The sequence below is a fragment of the Meleagris gallopavo genome, chromosome 13, assembly GCF_905368555.1.
Source record: "Meleagris gallopavo chromosome 13, MGAL_WU_HG_1.1, whole genome shotgun sequence".
Taxonomy (NCBI): domain Eukaryota; kingdom Metazoa; phylum Chordata; class Aves; order Galliformes; family Phasianidae; genus Meleagris; species Meleagris gallopavo.
This window is the reverse complement of record NC_139416.1, coordinates 17,783,317-17,802,513: the sequence shown is the minus strand read 5'-3', so window position 1 is coordinate 17,802,513 and position 19,197 is coordinate 17,783,317. Positions and strand designations below refer to the sequence as shown.

At 52.9% G+C, this 19,197-nt stretch overlaps 3 protein-coding genes across 8 annotated transcripts in view; 1 reads left to right on the top strand and 2 right to left on the bottom strand.

The window, feature by feature from the left end:
* Positions 1-13,203, bottom strand: part of ZC3H18 (zinc finger CCCH-type containing 18) — a 40,247-nt gene extending 27,044 nt beyond the window's left edge. For 3 of the 4 annotated variants that reach the window (XM_085234548.1, XM_085234549.1, XM_085234550.1), the window contains exons 1-7: positions 13,027-13,089; positions 12,599-12,666; positions 6,588-7,183; positions 3,830-3,914; positions 1,487-1,635; positions 1,088-1,180; positions 351-508 (exon numbers count right to left, since the gene is read on the bottom strand). In XM_085234548.1, coding sequence (XP_085090674.1) covers positions 351-508; positions 1,088-1,180; positions 1,487-1,635; positions 3,830-3,914; positions 6,588-7,169 — 1,067 coding nt within the window. In that variant the 5' untranslated portion in view covers positions 7,170-7,183; positions 12,599-12,666; positions 13,027-13,089. Of the gene's footprint in view, positions 1-350; positions 509-1,087; positions 1,181-1,486; positions 1,636-3,829; positions 3,915-6,587; positions 7,201-12,598; positions 12,667-13,026 lie in introns of all 4 variants that reach the window. The other variant, XM_085234551.1, reaches the window with a different exon arrangement.
* An 862-nt stretch (positions 13,204-14,065) lies between these two features.
* On the top strand, positions 14,066-15,897 carry LOC100543168 (lipid transferase CIDEC). Of its 2 annotated transcripts, XM_085234552.1 has the most exons (6): positions 14,066-14,110; positions 14,616-14,683; positions 14,812-14,956; positions 15,029-15,178; positions 15,289-15,473; positions 15,552-15,897. In XM_085234552.1, exons 2-6 carry the CDS (start codon positions 14,634-14,636, stop codon positions 15,733-15,735), a joined length of 714 nt encoding a protein of 237 aa, XP_085090678.1. In that variant the 5' UTR covers positions 14,066-14,110; positions 14,616-14,633; the 3' UTR covers positions 15,736-15,897. The 2 variants fall into 2 exon arrangements, with proteins under 2 accessions (XP_085090678.1, XP_003209944.2); XM_003209896.5 differs by lacking the exon at positions 14,066-14,110 and having other exon boundaries at positions 14,390-14,683.
* A 661-nt stretch (positions 15,898-16,558) lies between these two features.
* ZFPM1 (zinc finger protein, FOG family member 1) overlaps positions 16,559-19,197 on the bottom strand; it is a 28,128-nt gene continuing 25,489 nt past the window's right edge. For both annotated transcript variants that reach the window (XM_085234825.1, XM_085234824.1), the window contains exon 10: positions 16,559-19,116. In XM_085234825.1, coding sequence (XP_085090951.1) covers positions 17,066-19,116 — 2,051 coding nt within the window. In that variant the 3' untranslated portion in view covers positions 16,559-17,065. The remainder of the gene's footprint in view (positions 19,117-19,197) is intronic.

Here is a 19,197-nt window from a genome sequence, read left to right as displayed (position 1 = left end):
CTTCTTTTTGCCTAGGCTATGCACCAGCAGCTACCAGGCTTGCTTTCTGACCAGTGCCTAACTGAACAGCTTACTAGGGACTGGTCAAGGTGCTTGTTAAGAGTCTTCTGTCTCAATAACCTTGCAACTGAACACTCAGCTAGCTGTGACAAGCTCTTGGACACTGAGGGTATTCCAACTTTACAACCCCAATTTTTGGTGTTTAAATCCCTCATGGGTTGGAATTAAAGAGAGAAAAGAAGAATGAGCTGGTGAAAGGTATTCTTCCTGTTCAGCTACTGGAAGGCTGCCATGCTGTACTGCACTCCCACCCATCTATTCCACAAGGCAAGAACAAAGCTGTGTCTTACGCTGGATCTCGGACATCTCTGGTGATGCGGTAATTCCAGTCACGGAAAAACTCATTTTCCTTGTCAAATTCACGCTCGTCTTCTCCAATAGTCACAGTGAATCTCTTCTCCTCAAAGTCAGGCTCCTGTTCTTTCCTCATTGTTGCCTTTTTTAATACCTATGAGGAAAAAAAGAAGTACTGTGAAGAGAACTTCCCGAAGGCACAGAAAAATCCTTCACTTGGGAGAAACGTGCCCTTCAACTCAAGCATCCTTCTTCTGCCCAAATCTCAGGAATGCGCACACAAAGGAATCTTCCTGCTGCAGAAAGTGTAATTCACTACCAGATCAGCTCAGAACAGCTGCTGTACTACATTTCAAGCATGCAAACCCCATGCTCTGAAATGATCAGACACATGGATCTTGTGGGTGCTAGAAAAACAGAAAGGGAAACGACCAGGTTGAAAAGTGTTGCTTCATGGAGGGCACGACTTCAGCTTTCTCTAACTGCCCTGGGCCACAAGCTCCCCCATGGCTCACGCTGACAGGAAAAACAAACCTGGATGTCAGCTCCTCTTGCCTGTACGAGAAGTGTGATAGCAGGAGGCAACACTTAATAAATTAAAAGGCAAAAGGAAGGCTTCTGAGAAAGAGCCTACATGACATGATGCAAAAGAAAGCCCTGCTAGCATTCTGCTATCAGTGAGACCTGTCTGTGTGTTCTGGAGAAAGCCAGCATACTTGAGGATGTCACTCACCTCCTTTGCGTGCCGGAGTCCTCTCTCCCAGGCACTTTCTGTTGGAGGATCCGGAGGAGGGGGAGGTAAGATTTCATCAACCACCGGCCCTCCCTGCCAGAAGGGTAAGGAGAAGGAGACAGACATTCAACATTAGTTCTAAGCAAACATTTGCTTTGTAAATAGCTACTCAGGAGTACCTTCAGAATCTCTGGAGACGCATCAGCAGGGCATACGCTGGGACACACGTGGAAAATTACTCCCCTCTACTAGCAACTTCAAGACCACCTTTTCAGAATCATATATGCAGTAAGCGTACAGAGTTTTGCTAAAACACTAACTCAGAACCTTCGCTCCTCCTGGAGCACGAGACAGAAGCTGAATGCAGAAGCCAGGAATTCACACAAAAGCAGTGCATACCCACGGGTTGGCTGGCATCAGCGGGTGAGGGCCGATGGGCGGTGCGCCATTCGGGGAGAAGGGCTCAGGCTTGGAGATCAAGGAGTAGTTTCCTTTGTCATTCACTCCGGGGTGTATAAATCGACAGTTCATGCCCCAAGTGCAATGACCTGTGGAAATACAGAGTTCTCTGTTAGATCCATGTATGCCTGAACAGTACAGCAATGCTTGTTCGGGGCCGCCACCACCTGAAAGCCATCAAGGGAAAACGCTGCTTCGGACACCTGACTGCCCTTCTCTCCCAGTTTGCTGAGCTTTGCCTACTTGCATATCCTTGTCAACCCCCTGTTGTCCCAGGGAGGATAAATTCAATAGCTCCAGTCACAAACAGATGAACGTACTGTGCCTTATTATGCCAAGGAGAAGGGAGTGATGGATGCAGACACACCGTTAAGCAAACACCGTAATAAGTCCGTGAGCTCTGCAAGCCATACTAAAGACAAACACCTCAACTCGGAGCTTCACCTTTTACAGAAAACAACCACTATAACCTGACAGCAAAGAAAACATCACAGTGCATTTGGAATTAGCACCTCTCCGGTGAGGCACAACCGTACATCAAAGACTTTTCTCTGCAGCTGACTCCACACGCCTGCCAGCACAAAGCAGGAAAGGAGACACTGCTAAGGAGGGCAGCAGCCAGCAACCTGCAGCAGCTTGCTCATTAGCTTCAGTCATCATCTCAAGGAGATGGCAGCGCTCAGGGGTCTGTAGCAGGATACAAAGCCAATTCCTGATTTTAATTCTGCTCGTCTTAGAAACAATCCCCCCCCCCTTTTTTTTTTTTTTTCCTGCTGGCAATTCACTCAGCATCAGGCAACAAACATTTTGCAGATTTCACAGAGAAATGCATCACAGAGGCACCACTAATCCTGTGCTCTCTCAGGCATTAATGCATTGATTTTACAGGCAACAGAGCTGCTAGCAGCACGTGGCCCAAGGAAGAAGCCTCCCTGGCCTCAGCAACGTGTCAGAAATCCATGCTGCACCTGTGTAAAGGGAAGCACTTGGTCCCTGGAAATGCTCTTCATCAGTCCCAGATTAACCACAGTCAGAGATAACACTAGCTGCTGTCGTGCTGTCAGAAATAATGAGAGCACGAATCCCTTTGCAGAGGCACACTGTGGCTGCAGCATCCTTCCTCAGCATGGGGCTGAATGCCTGCCAGGGGTCTGCGAGACACCTCACCAGCTCCTACTACCTCGTACAGAGGTGTCAAGGGGAACGATCCCCCTGAGGGGCACATGGCAAAGCAGCCACACATCGAGCTCCTTCTCTGAAAGGTGTTAAGCTCATCAGTCATGCAGCAGAAGAGGCGCAGCCGTACACGTGCTTATCGGACACAGCGAGGCTGAAAATCTGGATGTCCTCAGGGTCCCAAGTGAGCAGCACCTGACCTCACTGATGGCAACAAAGCCCTGAGGGGGGCAAGGCAAAGTGTTACCTGAACCAGTGCCAAGTCAAAGAGCACCTGGGGCAGGAGATCCCGCAGCCTGAACTTTGACTAAGCAAACATTTCCATCCAGCGGAGGCGTGTGTTGTGCAAAGGATTGAGGAATAAGCACAGGAACTTCCCTGTGCCATCAGCATCCCTATCATGCTCAGCACAGGCAGATCAGGAAGACAGGGATGAGCTGGGTGATGGGCATGTCCCTGGAAACCCCCAAGCAGGTCCCTATGCTGTGTGTGCTGCTGACGCAAGGGGGGAGGACTCCACCCTGCTCTCCATCCTCCTTTTAATTTCAGATTTCAATCAATTGTTCAGTGATGACTGTCAGTAAAGCACAGTCAAAGACTAGACATCAAGGGGGCTGAATGAAGAACTATAGTTTAGAACATGGTTTACCAAGAACTGTAGCCCTATCTTCAGTTTAAAAAAAAAAAAAAGCAGAGCCATTTAATAACTGGGGAAGTGAGCTGGCCATCAAATTGCAAGAACCAATTATGTTTTGGCAAGGCATCAGCTTGATAAGAAAGAATGAAATTTGCCATTTTTGTTTTCCATTGAGTAGCATCACAGAACCTCTTTAAGCAAAAAGTGATTGACAAATCAGCCCCAGCAGTTTTATTCCATCCTGTTTCGAACACGCTGGTGAGTCCTCCTTTATTTGCTTCTCCTGGGTTCAACACACCCAGGTCACAGGATTTTTTGCATATTGGCCCTGTGTAAATTCAGCATCTGGCCACCAGGAAGGTGACACTGGGGATTATCGTGTAGAGAGTAGCTTAACTGCTACAAAACAGTGAGAGTGAAAAAAACTACAGCACCTTTGTTCTGCTTCCACCATCACAGCATGCCATTACCTTTCATGAAGAACCGACAGGTGGGACGTGGCCTCACTTTTCTGTCGTTGGGATCTTTAACTTCTCCTTCTTCCAAGTCATCATCCTGGAACAGACAGACAGGCTGACACTTCATGCAGTGATTTGACATTTCACAATATGGTCCAATATCAGTCACTGCAAGCACACCCTAAGGCAAAGCAGGGGGGAAATTCAAGAAAAGGTTGTGATAAACACCCTTGAGGATATTCACAACGTACTGTTAGCAATGAGAACACGGATCGACTTCAGTGCTTTTCAAAGCTGACTGCAAAGCCCAGCAGGCATCGTGAACATCCTGGCACCAGATGTAGACTGTGCTGCACCAATTTACTCAGTGTACACTCAGAGGCTCAATAATCAACGGTACAGTGGATTAAAATCTTAACATACCTTGGTTGAATGAGGCCGGTTGTGCACTTCCAGCTGACAGCAGGTGGAATGCAATTAGAGGAAGCCTCATGCAAACGAGCTCGATTGCACTGCCTTTCCTTGCTGCAGGCTACGAGTGCACACAGATAACTATGGCAGCACAGCTGGGTGATGCTTCTGTTCTCCAGAGCCTCCACACTGCCTGTCCCTACTCGGCACTCCTGTCACACCTGCTCAGCTCAAGCAAATTCCTTCCATTAATTGATTTAAATTACAGAGCAGAATTCCCGAGTACAGTACTTAATGCTGCGTCCCAGTATGGCCACCCTCTAGGAGGGAAGATTTAAGTTGGATGTCAGGGAGAAGTTCTTTGTTATGAGAGCGGTGAGGTGCTGGAACAGCTGCCCAGAGAGGCTGTGGATGCCCCGTCCATCCCTGGAGGTGTTCAAGGCCAGGTTGGATGGGGCCCTGGGCAGCCTGGTCTACTATTAGATATGGAAGTTGGCAGCCCTGCATGCAGCAGTGGGGTTGGAGCTTCGTGATCTTTGAGGCCCCTTCTAAACCAAGCCTTTCTGTGATTCTCTACTCCTCAGCTCCACGCAGCAGTTACAGAGGAAGCAACTCAGGAAGATGGAGATTTCTTCAAAGACTCAGAACCACAGGGGATGAGCACAGAGTAACCACCATGGAACTCCTCCAGGAGACAGCAGTCAGGGCTTTGAAGTACCTGCCTTCCCTTTGCTCTGCATGAGCACAGAGCTGTCAGGCACCCGACACACACTCAAGAAAAACAGTTACCTCTCCTAAAAGGCACATGCCTTATCTCACAGTCTCCGTTCACCACTCATTTTTCAGCAAGCAAAACATCTGAGCAAGGAGCAGCTGGCAGAGGCCTTCCCACTACAAGGCAAAAATAACAGCCCCATGGCAGCAGTGGGAATAGATTAGGAAAGTTGCATACTTTGATCAATGCAGAAGCTGGAAATGAGGAAAAAGCACTGCTTGTCTCTAGACAGAGTCTGCAGGGAGATGGATTAGCAGCCCCTTCTGCATCCATTTGATGGCAACGCAAGGAGGGCTCTCCTGAGCAAGAACTGATTTTAAAGACTACACTTTTATTCAAATTAAAACTTGTATCAATATCCCCTCCTCCAAAGACAGGAGTCTGAAAGCAGAGCAAAACGTGGAGCTTTAAGAGGTTCCCCAAAAGCCAAGGATGAGAGAATGGCACAACCAGCTCAACTCAGCTGCTTTCAAAAGAGCCGTGTGAAGTCTTTGCAGATGCTGTACTGGAACAAAAGGGAAAGTATTTATTTCTGTGAGGTCTCCTTGGAATCAGGCAGCTGGGAACCCCGTTATGAGTTAATGTATGAGAAGCAGAGTACAAATTCATCCTGTGCTTTGTAAGGAGAGCGCTCCTAAGAATGCAGTGAATTCTAAAGGAAAGCATTCATATTTTAATCAAGAAGCAGGCACGGAGTCAGGGCGCCAGGAATTTATTTTATCCTGCCTGGACTCTCTCACAACATGCTGAAATTCCTTCTAACTCAATAAGAAATACACAAAACATTTGGAAAATGCTGTCAGTGGTTAAGGAAACTGCTTGCCAGAGCAAGGCACGACGAAGCAAAGCTGCATTGCTTTGTTTTAGAAACAAAAAAACCCACAACTTTTTTTGGGGAAAAATAGCTGACTATGGAGCCACCTCAGCCCCAGAGCACAGCAGGACAAACAGTGCTCCGTTTTTCCTAAATACTTACATGTGTTTCTCAGCTGAAACAGAACCTACTGGGTCTGCACGTCCCCTACCTGATGACCAGCCCTCAGGGCCTGCTTGGTTAAGCATTCCCCACGAAGCCCAGCACAGTCTGCTCCTCCTGCTGCTCCCAGAGCACTCTTGGGACCTTGGGTTTCTTGTACCCCTGACACCAAGTCCAAGTGAGAGGCTGCACTACAGCCTCTCAAACTAACCTGATGAGACAGCTTACGCACACCTAATCCATCACTAAGTAATTTGCTGTCAGCATCATCTGTAAGTCCTCTGAGAGCCAAAGCAAAACAGTTTCTTAAGGCACTGGAGCTGTTCCACGCTAGACAGCTAATAGCTTACTTGCAATTGCTCCAGCAATATGTGGCACAATTCTTCTACAGTATGTGGCAATGGATGCCCTGGCAATGAGGTCAGGACTTGGCCCGTAACAGTTATACATCTGATGGAAACATGCTACTTGCATGCTGGGGATGCAACTAGCACAGACACCCATGCCAATGAGGAGAGAAAGGCACGACACTCCATGAGGCAACAGCTCAAACACAAGGACAGATCTCTCCCAGCAGAACTGTCCACCCCAGACCAGCTCCTACTTACATCAATTTCACCATCATCAATCTCTCCATCATCCTCTTCTTTCTTCTTCTCCTTGACGGGATCCTGGCCATCCTTTTCATCATCACTTTTACTGCTGGATTTTTTCTCCTCTTCAGGGGCGTCATCTCCTTTCTCCTCTTCCTCATCATCCTCACCAGCAGCTTTCTCAACATCCTCCTCTGCAGGAGCAGCGCTTGGCTCCTCAGGAACCTCCTCATCATAGTCCAACTCATGCTCATCCAGCTCGCGGGTGACAGAAGATGCTTCATCACCAAGGTCATTAGCACGGTTTTCCTCCTCACCTTTGCGAGGCTGGGGGCTCTTCAGCTCCCCACTCTGCTCATTGTTGTCAGAGTCCTGAGACTTGGCTTCACTTAAGTGGTCCTCTTCATCCGAGTGGTTCTCCTCGCCACGGCTCAGTGCCCGGGCTGCATCCTCCTCCTCACCCAGGACGCTGCCTTGCCCACCCTCTCCATCAAGTCCCCGCTCTGAACCGCTCTCCTTTAGGACCTCGTCGTCAGAAAGCTGCTGGTCTTCATCAGGAGAGCAGGGGTTTCGCTCAGGGCTGTTGGAAACATCCATCAGTACCCAATAGCCTGCGGAAGGAAGAATGCTACGCTTGTTATGGGGAATGAGCTGGGAAAAACAAGAAAGGCTCACCTTGTATTTTGTCCCCTAAAGGGGAAAAAGAACGCTTGAGTTCATAAACGTGGTTTATCAAAGTATCTTCAAGAGGACGGCATTTTAAACTGCATAAAAAACTTACCCTAAGATTACTCCATAATCTTACCCTTGATTTATATGGATAGAGCTCAAGGTTGGGATTTCATCTACGGGCTCTAACAGTGAGCTGCACATGCACTCCTACCAAGTAATCATGGGGTTTTCCCACCCTCATGGCATTTCTCTCATGAGCAAGTGAGTGAGCTCCAGAGCACAGGGTCAGGTTTTTCAGACACATCTGGTTAAGCATAAAAATGTGGCTCTGCAGATAGCACAGACTCCTGAAGAGGCAGAAACATCGTTCACGATTCTAGGAAAAACTGGCCATATATTGATTTTTATTTATTTATTTTTACACTGCAACCAGGACACAGGATGCGTTCCAGAAAACTCAGGGAAAGAAATTGTGGTGAGGGAACTCGGTGCTGAGATACGGCAGGAGGAGCACGGAGCATTGCTTCTGTGTGCTAAGAGCCCGTGCTGGAAAATGAGGAACAGCTTTATTACCCACGGTACTTATCTGCTTCCCTAAAAACTTCCTGGGATGAGGACTGTTGTATTCATGCTCCAGACACTGCCAGATGTGCTGTCATCTCTGAGACAGCATCTCCTGCCTTCGCCACAGCGCAGCCCTCATTAGCTGGTACTGGCAGCAGACTCTGGAGATGAAAGTCACTCTCAAGAAAACGCTGCTCGTTCTACCATGGGAGGCTGCAGAGGAGCTAAGAATGTTCCTCAGAAATAAAAGCAGCAGTACAAGTGCATCAAAACAACAGTACCCAGTAACTCTGCTCAAATATCAGCTCGCTGATACACATGAGGATGATGTGAATGCCCGGGGGAGCCCTGGGGAGCAGAAGGGTCGTGCTGAGCTGCCTGCAAGCTCCTCATGCCTCCTTGCACTTCTTAGTTCTTGCTCACAACCAAAGCTGTGATTTTACTGAAAGGTGATAAACCAAATTAAAAGACAGCAATTGCCTCTCACTGATAGCGGCTCTGGGCAGTTAAGCAGGATGTAATCTGAAACAAATTATATTCTTACTGTGCCTATAAAGGTTGATGCCGAGTTCATAAATGCTTGCACAAATTGTTGCTGGCTTCAAGAGGAATTTTATGACAGCAATTTTAATTGCCTAAGTGCCTGAGAAGTTACACTTTGCATGCACACAGAGCAGCTTAGTGTATTCCACCCGAAAGGTCAGCCTGAAGAGGCCAGCAGAAATACAGAAGCTGTCAAGTATGGATGTATTCAGGAAATTTGTTTTCTAATTTCTTAAAAATAAGCAGCACCAAAGCAAAGGCTTTTAAGTGACTCACTGCCTTTCTGCACTCGACACCGAGCCCTCCAGAGGGCTGGGAGAAAATGAATACATTCTCAGCATCAGCTGAACTGATGAGCACGAAACATTCACCTCCACTATTAAAGCTATTGTAAAAACCCAGAGCATTTGTTAGTTGCAGTAATTTCCTATTAATTCCCAACAGCAGAAACGATAAGAAACACAATAAATGACAGCTGATTGTAAGAGTTCACAGAACCCAAGTTTCCCTTGGGCAATGGGCCTCACGCCCTCCTGCTGCCTCTATCTGCTCGTGCAGTGAAGCAACACAGAGGGCACTTACGGTCTCCACGCCGTTTCCTACACTGTAGGACTTCAGCAAGAACACAGCTCAGCTGCTCCCTATGGGCCGCTGCCCCCGTTCACTGGTACGTGAGAAAAGATGCCCCAAGACCAAGGGAATCAGGTCTTTTGAAAACAAATCCTCCAGCCATCCCTCAGCCCTGGGCATCCCCCTGGGTCTGAGCCAAGAGGACAGCAAGTGAACGTGGCTTGTATCACAGCCACAAACCTACCTGCAACAGCAGCACATCAGAAGGATGACCTGAGATGGGAGAACCCCTCATCGCTGACCTCACCAGTATTACTCGTAGCCCTTCTTTCAGGGAATAAAAGATATAACTGTGTGCAATGGAAGGTGAGAGCACCAGAGAAAGAATTTAGTGAAATGCTGGAGTCTTTGCCATAGTCACTCAGGCTTCCTTACAAGCTGTAATGGATTTATTCTTTTCAGGGTAGCAGCAACCTAAAGCTCACGTTCCAAGTCCTGCCTCAGAACAAGCTGCACAACAGCTCACCCCAAAGCTCTGGAATCCTGCAGGTTGCTTTTTTTAATTGTTGCTTCTTTTTCTTTCCGCTCTCCTTTAATTACACATACAGATGAAGAACAGGAAAATCTGAGGACAAAAATGACTACACAGAAGGATTTTAAGTTGAGCAAAGTAACTGAGCAGAAATCCACAGCTTTCATTCTCATGGTAAACGAGTCCTGAATGTTTGTCTCAGAACCGAGCCTGTTTCTTACTGCCTTCAAAACTGGTTATAAAAGCAAAAATTAACTTCTAAGCTACAGGTAAGATTGTTTGACTTGTAGCTTTGAATGACGGGGCAATGAACCAGCTGTACAATGAACCAGCTGTACAATGACACCTCTCACTTAGCAGAGGCTCATCTTCAGAGCTATCTTCAAAACTGCAGGTAGTTCAGGCAAAGCCAACTTTGGACACAGCCACATTACCCTTTTTACTACGAAATTGACTTCATTTGTTCAAACTGTGTCATGTTTTCATTTCCCTCACGTCTGAAACAGATGAGTTCAGAACAGTCTGCTTTGCCAGGCCTGACAAGCTGTACAACCTTCCACTGAGAAGCTCTGGAGTGAATGCAACCACAGCATGCATCTTTGGCCTAAATTGTGTCTTGTGCTGTCTAGAGAAGCACCTGGGCACACCTTATTGAATTTTAAGTCCCCTAAAAGCAGTTCACATGATGTCAGTAGAGACATTATCTGCAGATTTGGCAGCTAAGCTTTCCAGCTGTCCCATCTGCAGCAAGCACATGCCACCCTCCCAGCTCCCAGACAGCACTTGCTGTCCCCACAGCTTGAGCAAGACTTTCCCTCCTGTCATTCCTTCAGAATCCTCGTGACCCATCCAGTCCCTGCTGCCAGGCAGCAGCCTGCAGTGCTGCCATCAAGAGTACTGCAGGTGGTCCACCAAAAACACAAGCAAATGAAACAACAACAACAACAAAAACCCTGAACAGTTTTTGCAAAGTTTGGCCTTCCCTTCAATAAATGTCTAGAGATGAGGGAAAGCACTCTGAAGAAACACATCCAGAACCATTTGGCAGCAGGATGAAAAAGGCAAGAAGAACCCCAGGTGACATCTGGCTGCAATGATCTGCAGCTTTCTTACTGACAGAACTGCCTTTTCTCCCTGCAGCCCCTTGCCTCGCTCCCTGCACGCACACAGACCACTGGAAGAGGCAGCCAGCATCCTCTCTCAGAACACAGCCCTTGCTTGTCTGCGAGACAGCCTGCTGTCACAGCCAGGTCTGGTGGAAAAGAGGTTTTCAGTTACACAATACACATGCAGCAGGAAGCAATGCTGAAGTTTCACAGACCGAGCTCTGAATTTTTTCAGCTTAAGGAATGGAATTTGTCAGCATTTCATGGCCCACATATGGTGGAACAGAGGTGCTCCTTCTAAACCAGCCACTGGCACAGCTGCCCTCACCCAGAAGGACTTGGATGCAATAGCAAAGGGTGCCCATCTTGTTCTCTGTTCCCACTGGAGCCTCACAGCCTTGCTGGAAAACATTTCCAACTACAGATTTTAGTCTGGGATCACACAGGTACCTCAGAGACTGCTCCCCCTCAGAGCAGCATTTCACTGCTTTGTGTTCTGAATGCATGTCTCTCAACGGTGCCTATCGAAGGCAGGAGGCTGAAATTCTGTTTCTTACTGCTCTTTTTCAACTACAACTCATTAAAAGTTTAAGTCGTATCGCCAACTAAGCTGACGAAGCAAAGCTTCGTGTGCAGCTGACTCACTGCTGAAGGTAGCAGTTTGGTGGCAGACTAAACAGTAGTGCTGTAAGGACCAATCTAAAAGAAGCACCAAGGAAAGATCATCTTGGCAAGTGCTATTTCCATTCATCAGATTTCTCCCTCAGCCTTTCTATGGTGCCACAAATGAACAAGAAATACACCTTGAACACAGTACAGGATCCAGCAGCTCAGGTGATCCCAACACCTGTGGGAGCAGGAAGGCACCGAGTGCCCTACAAAAAAAACTGTGCCCTGACAGATCCATCAGCTTCACTCTTCAATAGTACAAATTGCCAGTTGGATGGCAAGAACCAAGCTCATCCCCAACATCAATAACCTCCAGATAGACACCTTGCAGCTCCAGGGTGCACATGGGGCAGACATCAGTGCTGCCTCTCAGTGCTGCTGATGAGAGGGAATGGAGGCCTCTCTGTTTCAGGCGGAACTCTCAGGAGTAACAGAAAGTTTGCTGGTTTATTTTTTCCCTTTCTTGCAGCCAAACAATCTGATGCAAAATCAAAATACTCCCATTTATACATGGAAATCAATGCTTAATGCAGAACAGAAGTGTTTGGGAGCATGTTCCAAATCAAGCCACAAGAATAGGTGAAGAATGATGTGCAAGCTGAGGAGAAAGAATGGGAAATAGAGCTGATAAGACAGTTTAGAAAAGAAACACAGCACAAAAAAGTTAGGGGGACAAAGATGTGCAAAGCAGAAGCAAAACAGAAATGAAGGGCAGGAACTGTAATGAGCAAAAATATGAAAGAACAGCAAAAACAGGAAGAGAAGGAAAAAAAAAAAAGCTTTGTGATCTGAGAAAGGAGCATCCTATTAAATCAGGAAGAAACAGAACAAAAGCAAAACACCCAGTCCTCTGCTTTGAATGAAAATATGATCCTTAGCAGGTTAATGAACTAAAACAGAAACTTATCTGACATCCTCTATGAAGACCTGACTTTGATGGTACACAGCATCTAGCAGCCGTCAGGAAAGCTGTTAATGCAGAGAACTGAGCCACCTTTTGGCATTAACGTAAGAGAACTATTTGGTGACGGCCGTTTTCAGTGAGCTGGCTTTTAAAGAACAGTGCATTAAGCTCTGATCCAGAACACCAACACAACTCATACTCCACTCCTCACTGCGCTGTATCAGGTGAACTCTGGGCCAGAAACCTTAAGAGAAACAGAGCTGTATGAGCTGCAGTTTGTGATCCCAGTGACACTGATTTTCCTACAGCTGAAGCACACCTGGCTGGCTCTTCCTGCAGCTCTGTGCTAGCAGATGCTAATTTTGAACAACAGGAGCCGTAACGCCGGGCCAGAAAACAGGCACCATCACTTCTACATCCAGCAGAATTTGTCAGTAAGCACAAAGCTTAACTTTACCAGCCTTACCTCAGCTTCCTCCTGCCAGGCTGAGGACCTGCAGCGCCCCAGGCTCCTGGAGCTCTCCCTATTCCCACCTGCATAGGGAGAAAGCCGGTCAGAGCCCTCAGGCCCGCAAACCGCCCCTTCAACCGGCCCCCCCAGCTTCTACCCCAGCCAGCTGAGGGCCGCATCCCCAAACAGCCCACGGCCCAGCCCCGCCACCTTTTGGTGGGGGGGGGCACCCTGGGGCCGCCCCCTCCCCTTCCTCCGCCTCCTCCCCCCAGCCCCACCCCGCCGGTAGCGCCCATCACCTGCACTCATCCCCTCGGGGTTCTGTCCCCCCCCGCCCCCGCTTCCGCCGCTGCCACCCGGACCCGCCCCCCCCGCTCCCTCCGTTTCCCGGCACTAGGCCGCAGCCGGCACCCGCAGAGCGAGGCGGGACGGGAGCCGCTCACCTGGGCCGGGCGGGGCCGGGCGGAGAGGGGGGGCGGCGGGCGGGGCGGGGCGGGGCGAGAGCGGGGCGGGGGGCGGCGGCGGCGGCGGCTCCGGCGCGGGCGGCGCGGACGGGACGGGGCCTCTACTCGCGGCGGCGCAGGGCGGCCATGGCGTGACGTCATCAGGGCGCGACGGCCGTTCGGGCGGGGGGAGGGGAGGAAAGGAGGCGGAGCTTGCGCGGCCCGGCGTTAGGCGCGCGCGGCCGCGCAGCTCTCACCTTAAAGGGGCCGCGCGCGGGAAATGTGCTGAGCGCGCGTGCGCAGTCGTGCGCGCGAGGGGGTGGCACTCTCGTGTAGCAGTGCGCACGTAGGTATCTGCACCCGCGTGCATATTATTACACATTACGGAGAGGTACACGTGTGCATGCACGCACTTGCACTGTGCATACATCTGTGTGCTCATGCACATGGATATGCATGCATGCATGCACAACCAAGTATGCATGGATGTACATGGAGTTGCAGAGTTCTAAGCATTGACACATGCAGCCCGGTGTGCACGGGCAAGGAGGTGCTTGTGTGCACGCTTGTGCTTGCTTACACAATAAAGAAGTGGACACAGGTAAGCGCAGAATGTGTATGTGAGTGTGAATACCCACATCTGGATCTGCACGTGTCACATGGAGCCAGTTGTGTGCACGCATGGAGATGTGCATGCACACTGACATGTATTTCTGCTCATGCACACATGCAGAAATAAATGTACACGTGCACACATGAAGAAGTGGTAAATGTGTTTAAATGCGTGTGCATACACACACAGAGACACAGCTATATGCAAGTGAGCACCAGGCATTTGGGGTGCTGGGACAATGCTTGTTGCATTGCTGGGACAATGCATGCTTGAGACTATCCATTCATTGCCCCGTGCAAATAGAGCTGCAGGCAGAGCAGCTGGGCAGGACTGATCCCACCCCTTGTGCCAGCAACCAGTGGGAGTTGGTTTATGTGGGAGGGGTGTTGGGGGGTGGGGTGGAGCCTTTGCTGACAGCTATATAAGGTGAGTGTGGATGCATGGGGTGTAGACTGAGCGTGTTTGGTAGAGGTGAGTGGGGATGGGGATGGGGATGGGATGGGATGGGGATGGGGATGGGGATGGGGATGGGGATGGGGATGGGGATGGGGATGGGGATGGGGATGGGGATGGGGATGGGATGGGATGGGGATATGGGGATGGGGATGGGATGGGATGGGTGGGATGGGGATGGGGATGGGGATGATCCACAGACCATTAGGGTTGTACTTACTGGGGTGGGTGCCTCTGACTGCCTTAAATCTTTTGCAGCCCCCCCAAAGGGGTCGGGGCACAGTCCTACACCTCTGCTAACCTTTGCTCCAGTACTGACTCAGAGCCCACGCGCCACTTTACGCAAGAGCTGTGCTGGCAGCAGGACTCTGCCCGTTGCCTCCAGCCTGTCCCTGCTCAAAGGGCAGATGCTGTCCCTGCTAAGCAGGGCGGGTACCACTGGGCTATAGGGATGGGGCTCCTGAGGGGTTTGGCAGAGCTGGACACCACCGTTGCCTGGGCTGAAGCTTTTTCTCCCTGCCAGGCTCAGTTCCGTGCCAGCATGGATTACGCCAAGTCCTTGAGCCTGCGCCTGGCTGCGCCTGTCTCCAAGTAAGCTTTGGGGTGACCCTAAGAAGGAGACGTCACTGTCTCCCCCTCCCACCACTCAGCACTTTGAGTGAAAGCCCAGGGCTGGGGGTGGCTCTGGGAAGCCCCCTGACCCTCCCCATCCCTTCCAGATGTGTCTCCGCCAGTGCTTCCATGACCCAGCAGCTGCTCCTCTCCAGCCCGGCCCCACGGCCCCGACCCTTCCGTGTCTGCAACTGTGACCGCAGCCTGCGCAAGGGCATCATGGCACACAGCCTGGCCGAGCTGCTGCACCAGGTGAGCCGTCCATCTATCTGTCTGGGGCCCATCTATCTGATGGGCCATCCCCTCACCGCAGCCCTATTGCAGGTCCGGAGCACCCTGCTGGTCCCTGACCCCATCACGCTGGTCCTGGATGAGGACGGCACTGTGGTGGAGACGGAGGCTTTCTTCTGCACGCTGGAGGAGGGCACAGTGCTGATGGCCCTGGGCAAGGGGCAGTCGTGGTCTGCCTGCAAGGTGAGCATGGGCTGTAGGAGCCTGTTTCATCCCACTGGGGTCAATGAGGATGATGCTGGGTGAGGCAGCACGAGGTTCCTTGGGCAACTCTCGGTCTTGCTGTGCCTTAGGCACCTGGCTACCAGCTGAGCCTGTCCCACAAGCCGTCCCGCCGCATCGACGTCGCCTGTGTCACTTTTGACCTGTACAAGACCAATCCGCAGGACCTGGGCTGCCTCAATGTCAAAGCCACGCTCTATGGCACCTACAGCATGTCCTACGACCTGCGCTGCTACGGGGCCAAGAGGCTCATGAAGTGAGTGCTGGGAGGGCAGCCACAGCACACACAGGTGCACGGAGTGATGCTCACTCTTGGTTTTTGATCTCTACCCAGGGAAGCACTGCGCTGGATGCTCTTCAGCATGCAGGCCACGGGGCACGTGCTGCTGGGCACCTCCTGCTACATGCAGCAGCTGCTGGATGCCACCGAGGAGCCCAAGGAGGAGAACTGTGTGCAGCTGCCCCACATCCTGCCCAGCAGCCTCCCCCTGCTGCCCCCCAGCAAGATGCTGCAGTGAGGAGATGGGGCATGTCCTTTTCTGGGGGTCCCAGAGCCCCTCCCTAGGTCAGTACCCAGAGCCTCTCCCTGCATGCTGCTGGCTGGGTGCAGCCACCTCTTCTCTGTGATGCCTGCTGCTTTGTAAATATATTTATTTAAGTAAAGCTGTGCTTCTTGCAAAGCTGCCCTGTGTCCTTTCTCCTCCCTGGCTGGGTTTTGGGTGGGAGGGGGGGTTCAGCTGCTTGCCCCACTTGGCACAGGGCTGTGCCAGGCTGTGGTGCAAGGGCTGCTGCTGCAAGAGGGCCTGGGGGAGCTGTGGCACCACTCACTGCCTGCCTGGTGCCAGTTTCTAGCAGGAGTGGGAGGAGGGAGAGTAAATCAGTGCCCACCTTTGCTGGAATGGGGGCAGAGTTTCAGAGAGAGGATAACCTGGGTGAGGAGTGGGTGCTGTATGTGCATTCCCCATGAGTTGCTCCTTACCTGCTCAAAAATGCTGAGTTACGGTAGGAAGAGGACCCCATTAACTCAGGCAGGCTCCTGTTGCAATGGTTTTATGTAGGATTTAATGATTCATACTGGCTGAACCCCAGCTCTCTGTGGTGTCCCTAAGCCCCTAGGTGGCCTCCCCAGCACAGCAGGGATACCAGACCCACACTCACCTGGGGCTCCCAGCCCAGCTTTGAGACTGCAGGGTTGGACCCCACAGCAGAGCCCACCTGCAGCTCATTCCTTTCATTAGCCAGACAATTAGTCATCAGCCTCCATCCCCACACCTGCTGCACCACCTGGGCAGGGGCTGCATCCCAGCCCCCCCTCTCTCCAGCACGGAGGCCAGCACCCAGTGTAATTAGACATATTTATTTCTGTACACGCTTATACACACAGTTCCCAGGGTTGCTTCATTCTCAGCTTCAGTGCTCTTCTGTTCCAGGGCCTGGCTGTGCCACCCCTTCCCTGTAGTGTCTGCCCCCCCCCCCACCCCAGTTTCCCTGCAGCACCACGTAGGGAGGAGCAGTAGGGCAGATGGAGGGGGCTTTGCAGAGCTGGGGGGCAGCCCCCCTCCCCATACCACAGCTTCAGGTCCGTGCTCTGAGGTCCTTCCACTTGGGGTGCACATCAGCACCCAGAGCAGAGAGATGTGGTGCTCTGGGGATGAGGAGAGGCTGCGGAAGCCCCCCCTGGGGTCCATCACTGAGACCCAAACCCACAACTGCAATGATGGTGCCGCATCGCTTTATAAATACACATCCATCACCGGGACGTCGGCCCCCAGTGTCCCCCCCCCAGCCACACCATTCCCACACAGCCCCCCCAACCCCAAACTGCCGATCAGAGCTGGGGGGGGCCCTTTACTTGACGTGCTCGGCTGCATGGGACGAGCAATAATACTTCTTGTGGGCGATGAAGGTGGACAAGCTGCTGAATTTGATGTTGCACAGGCGACAGTACCGGTGGTTGCCGTTGGGCACAGGGCTGGGGGCAGCCTTGGCCGGGGGGGTCTGCACCCCCCGGTCTGTATAGGAGGGCGGAGTGGGTGGCTTGTCAGTGGGGGGCCGGGGGGAGACGGGGGGCCGGGGGCTGCCGTTGGGGGGGGCATCGCGAGCCTCCTTGCCGTTGAAGCTGTCCCGGCGGAGGCGCGGGGCGGGTGGGCGCGGGGGTGAGGCGGCGGGGGGCTCGGGCGTCCTGCCCCCCCCGGGCCGTGGGGTGTCGGGGAGACCATGCGCAGCCACAAAGAGCCCATGGACGTGGCGGAAGTGCTCAATGAGGTCCCCCTTGATGGTTCCGTTAAGAGGGCAGTAGGGGCAGACAGAAAGCGGCCCTTTGGCACCTTTAGGGTACCGCGAATCCCCCACGGATACTGCGGGGTAGGTGGGTGGCAGAGCCTTGGCGGTGCCGGTTGGGGCCGTTTTGTCCCCGTCGCCGTCGCGGTGTCCCTTGGGCACGGCCCCTTTGATCTTCTGGAGGTGCTCCATGGCACCGGGCTGCAGCGGGGTGGCAGGGCAGGAGAACTTCTTGTGGGCCAAGTAGCTGTCCAGGCTGTTAAAGCTGAGACGGCACGCCGTGCACTCGTGGTAGTCGGCCAACGGCAGCAACGTGGCTGCGTTCTGCTCTCCGCCGCGCCGCCGCGGCTTCTTGCTCAGATCGATGGGGCCCTCAGCATCGGGGCTGGAGCTGGGCGAAGGGGCGGCCGCCGGGGCTTTGGGGTCGGGCGGCGGGGGCGGCTCGGCCCCATGGATCTCGTAGAGCTTGCGGCGCTTGCGGGTGCGGAGGGGCTGCGGGATGAAGGGCACCTTGGGCAGGCCGGGTCGGCGCAGCGGCGGGTCGTGGCGAGAGGCGCAGTAGAAGCGCTTGTGGACGGCGTAGGTCTCGTGGCGGCTGAAGCGGATGTTGCACGCCTCGCACAGCGTCTTGCTGGGGTCCTCGTCCCCCTCCGAGCTGACAGGGCTCTGGCTGTCCTCGCTGCACCGCCCTGACGCTGCCACCTCCGTCCCCGGGGACACCGCTTTGCCTTCTTCCAGCGGGGCGGGCGGTGTGGCTGCGCGCCCCACTTCCCCGTCCGCCGACGGAGCGCTCTGCCCTTCACCCGACGGAGCAGACAGCAGCGTCCCAGGGACGGGAGGACCCTTGGGGGCTGCGGGGGGCACTTTGAGCTTTCGGGCACCGGGGGGGCTGTCCTCAGCCAGGTGGCGGCTGGAGCAGTAGAGCCGCTTGTGCACGTAGTAGTTGTTGATGTTGTTGAAGGTGATCTCGCACTCGAAGCACGTCGCACCTTTCGGCACCGGCGCTCCGGTGAACAGTCCCGGTGGCACCGTGCCATGGCCCTGCTTCAGCCGGCTGTGCACCAGCTCTGACATCTTGGCCAGGATCTCCGATGCCTGCGGGACCACCGCTGCAGCCTCGTGGCCAAACAGGTACTGAGGCAGGAAGACGGTGCCGCCCGCCGTGCCCGAGCCTGGCTCGCTGGGTACAGGGCTGGAGCCCGGCGTGGGGCTGGCCAGCTCCGACTTCACCTTCCCTGGGGGAAGGCTACGGGGGGATGAAGTCCGGGAGCTGGGCTCTGGCTCTGAGCTGGGGCTAGCAGCAGCCTCCCTGCTTTTGGGTTCCTCCGCCTCGCTCCCAGCCGGGCTGTCAGCTGGCTCCTCCTTGATGCGGATGGGCTCACCGGAGGAGGAGGAGGACTGACCTTCTCTGGGGACTTCGCCATTCTGCGCCTCGGAGGATGTGGGTCCTGTGGTGGTATCCGAGGGTGATGCGGGCTGTGGGGTGGCATCTGGGCCGGGCAGGACGGTGGGTAGGGGGCCGTGCAGCACCATGTGCTGTGGCAGGGCTGGCAGCCCCTCAGGTATGAAGGCGGGCAGGCTGCACTTCAGCACGGGTGCATTGTTCGGCTGGCTCAGCCCTGCCAAGGGGAGAGAGGTGTTAGTGGCATCCCACCCCACATCCGGAGCCATGGGGGGGCACAGCCCTTGCTGGGGCAATG

Bases quoted from the DNA above. Each gene is read 5' to 3' on its own strand.
- LOC100543168 (XM_003209896.5), top strand. From the start codon at position 14,544: ATGGGGCTCCTGAGGGGTTTGGCAGAGCTGGACACCACCGTTGCCTGG. The intron at 14,684-14,811 runs GTAAGCTTTGGG...CATCCCTTCCAG, and splicing joins CTGGCTGCGCCTGTCTCCAA to ATGTGTCTCCGCCAGTGCTT. The intron at 15,179-15,288 runs GTGAGCATGGGC...GCTGTGCCTTAG, and splicing joins AGTCGTGGTCTGCCTGCAAG to GCACCTGGCTACCAGCTGAG.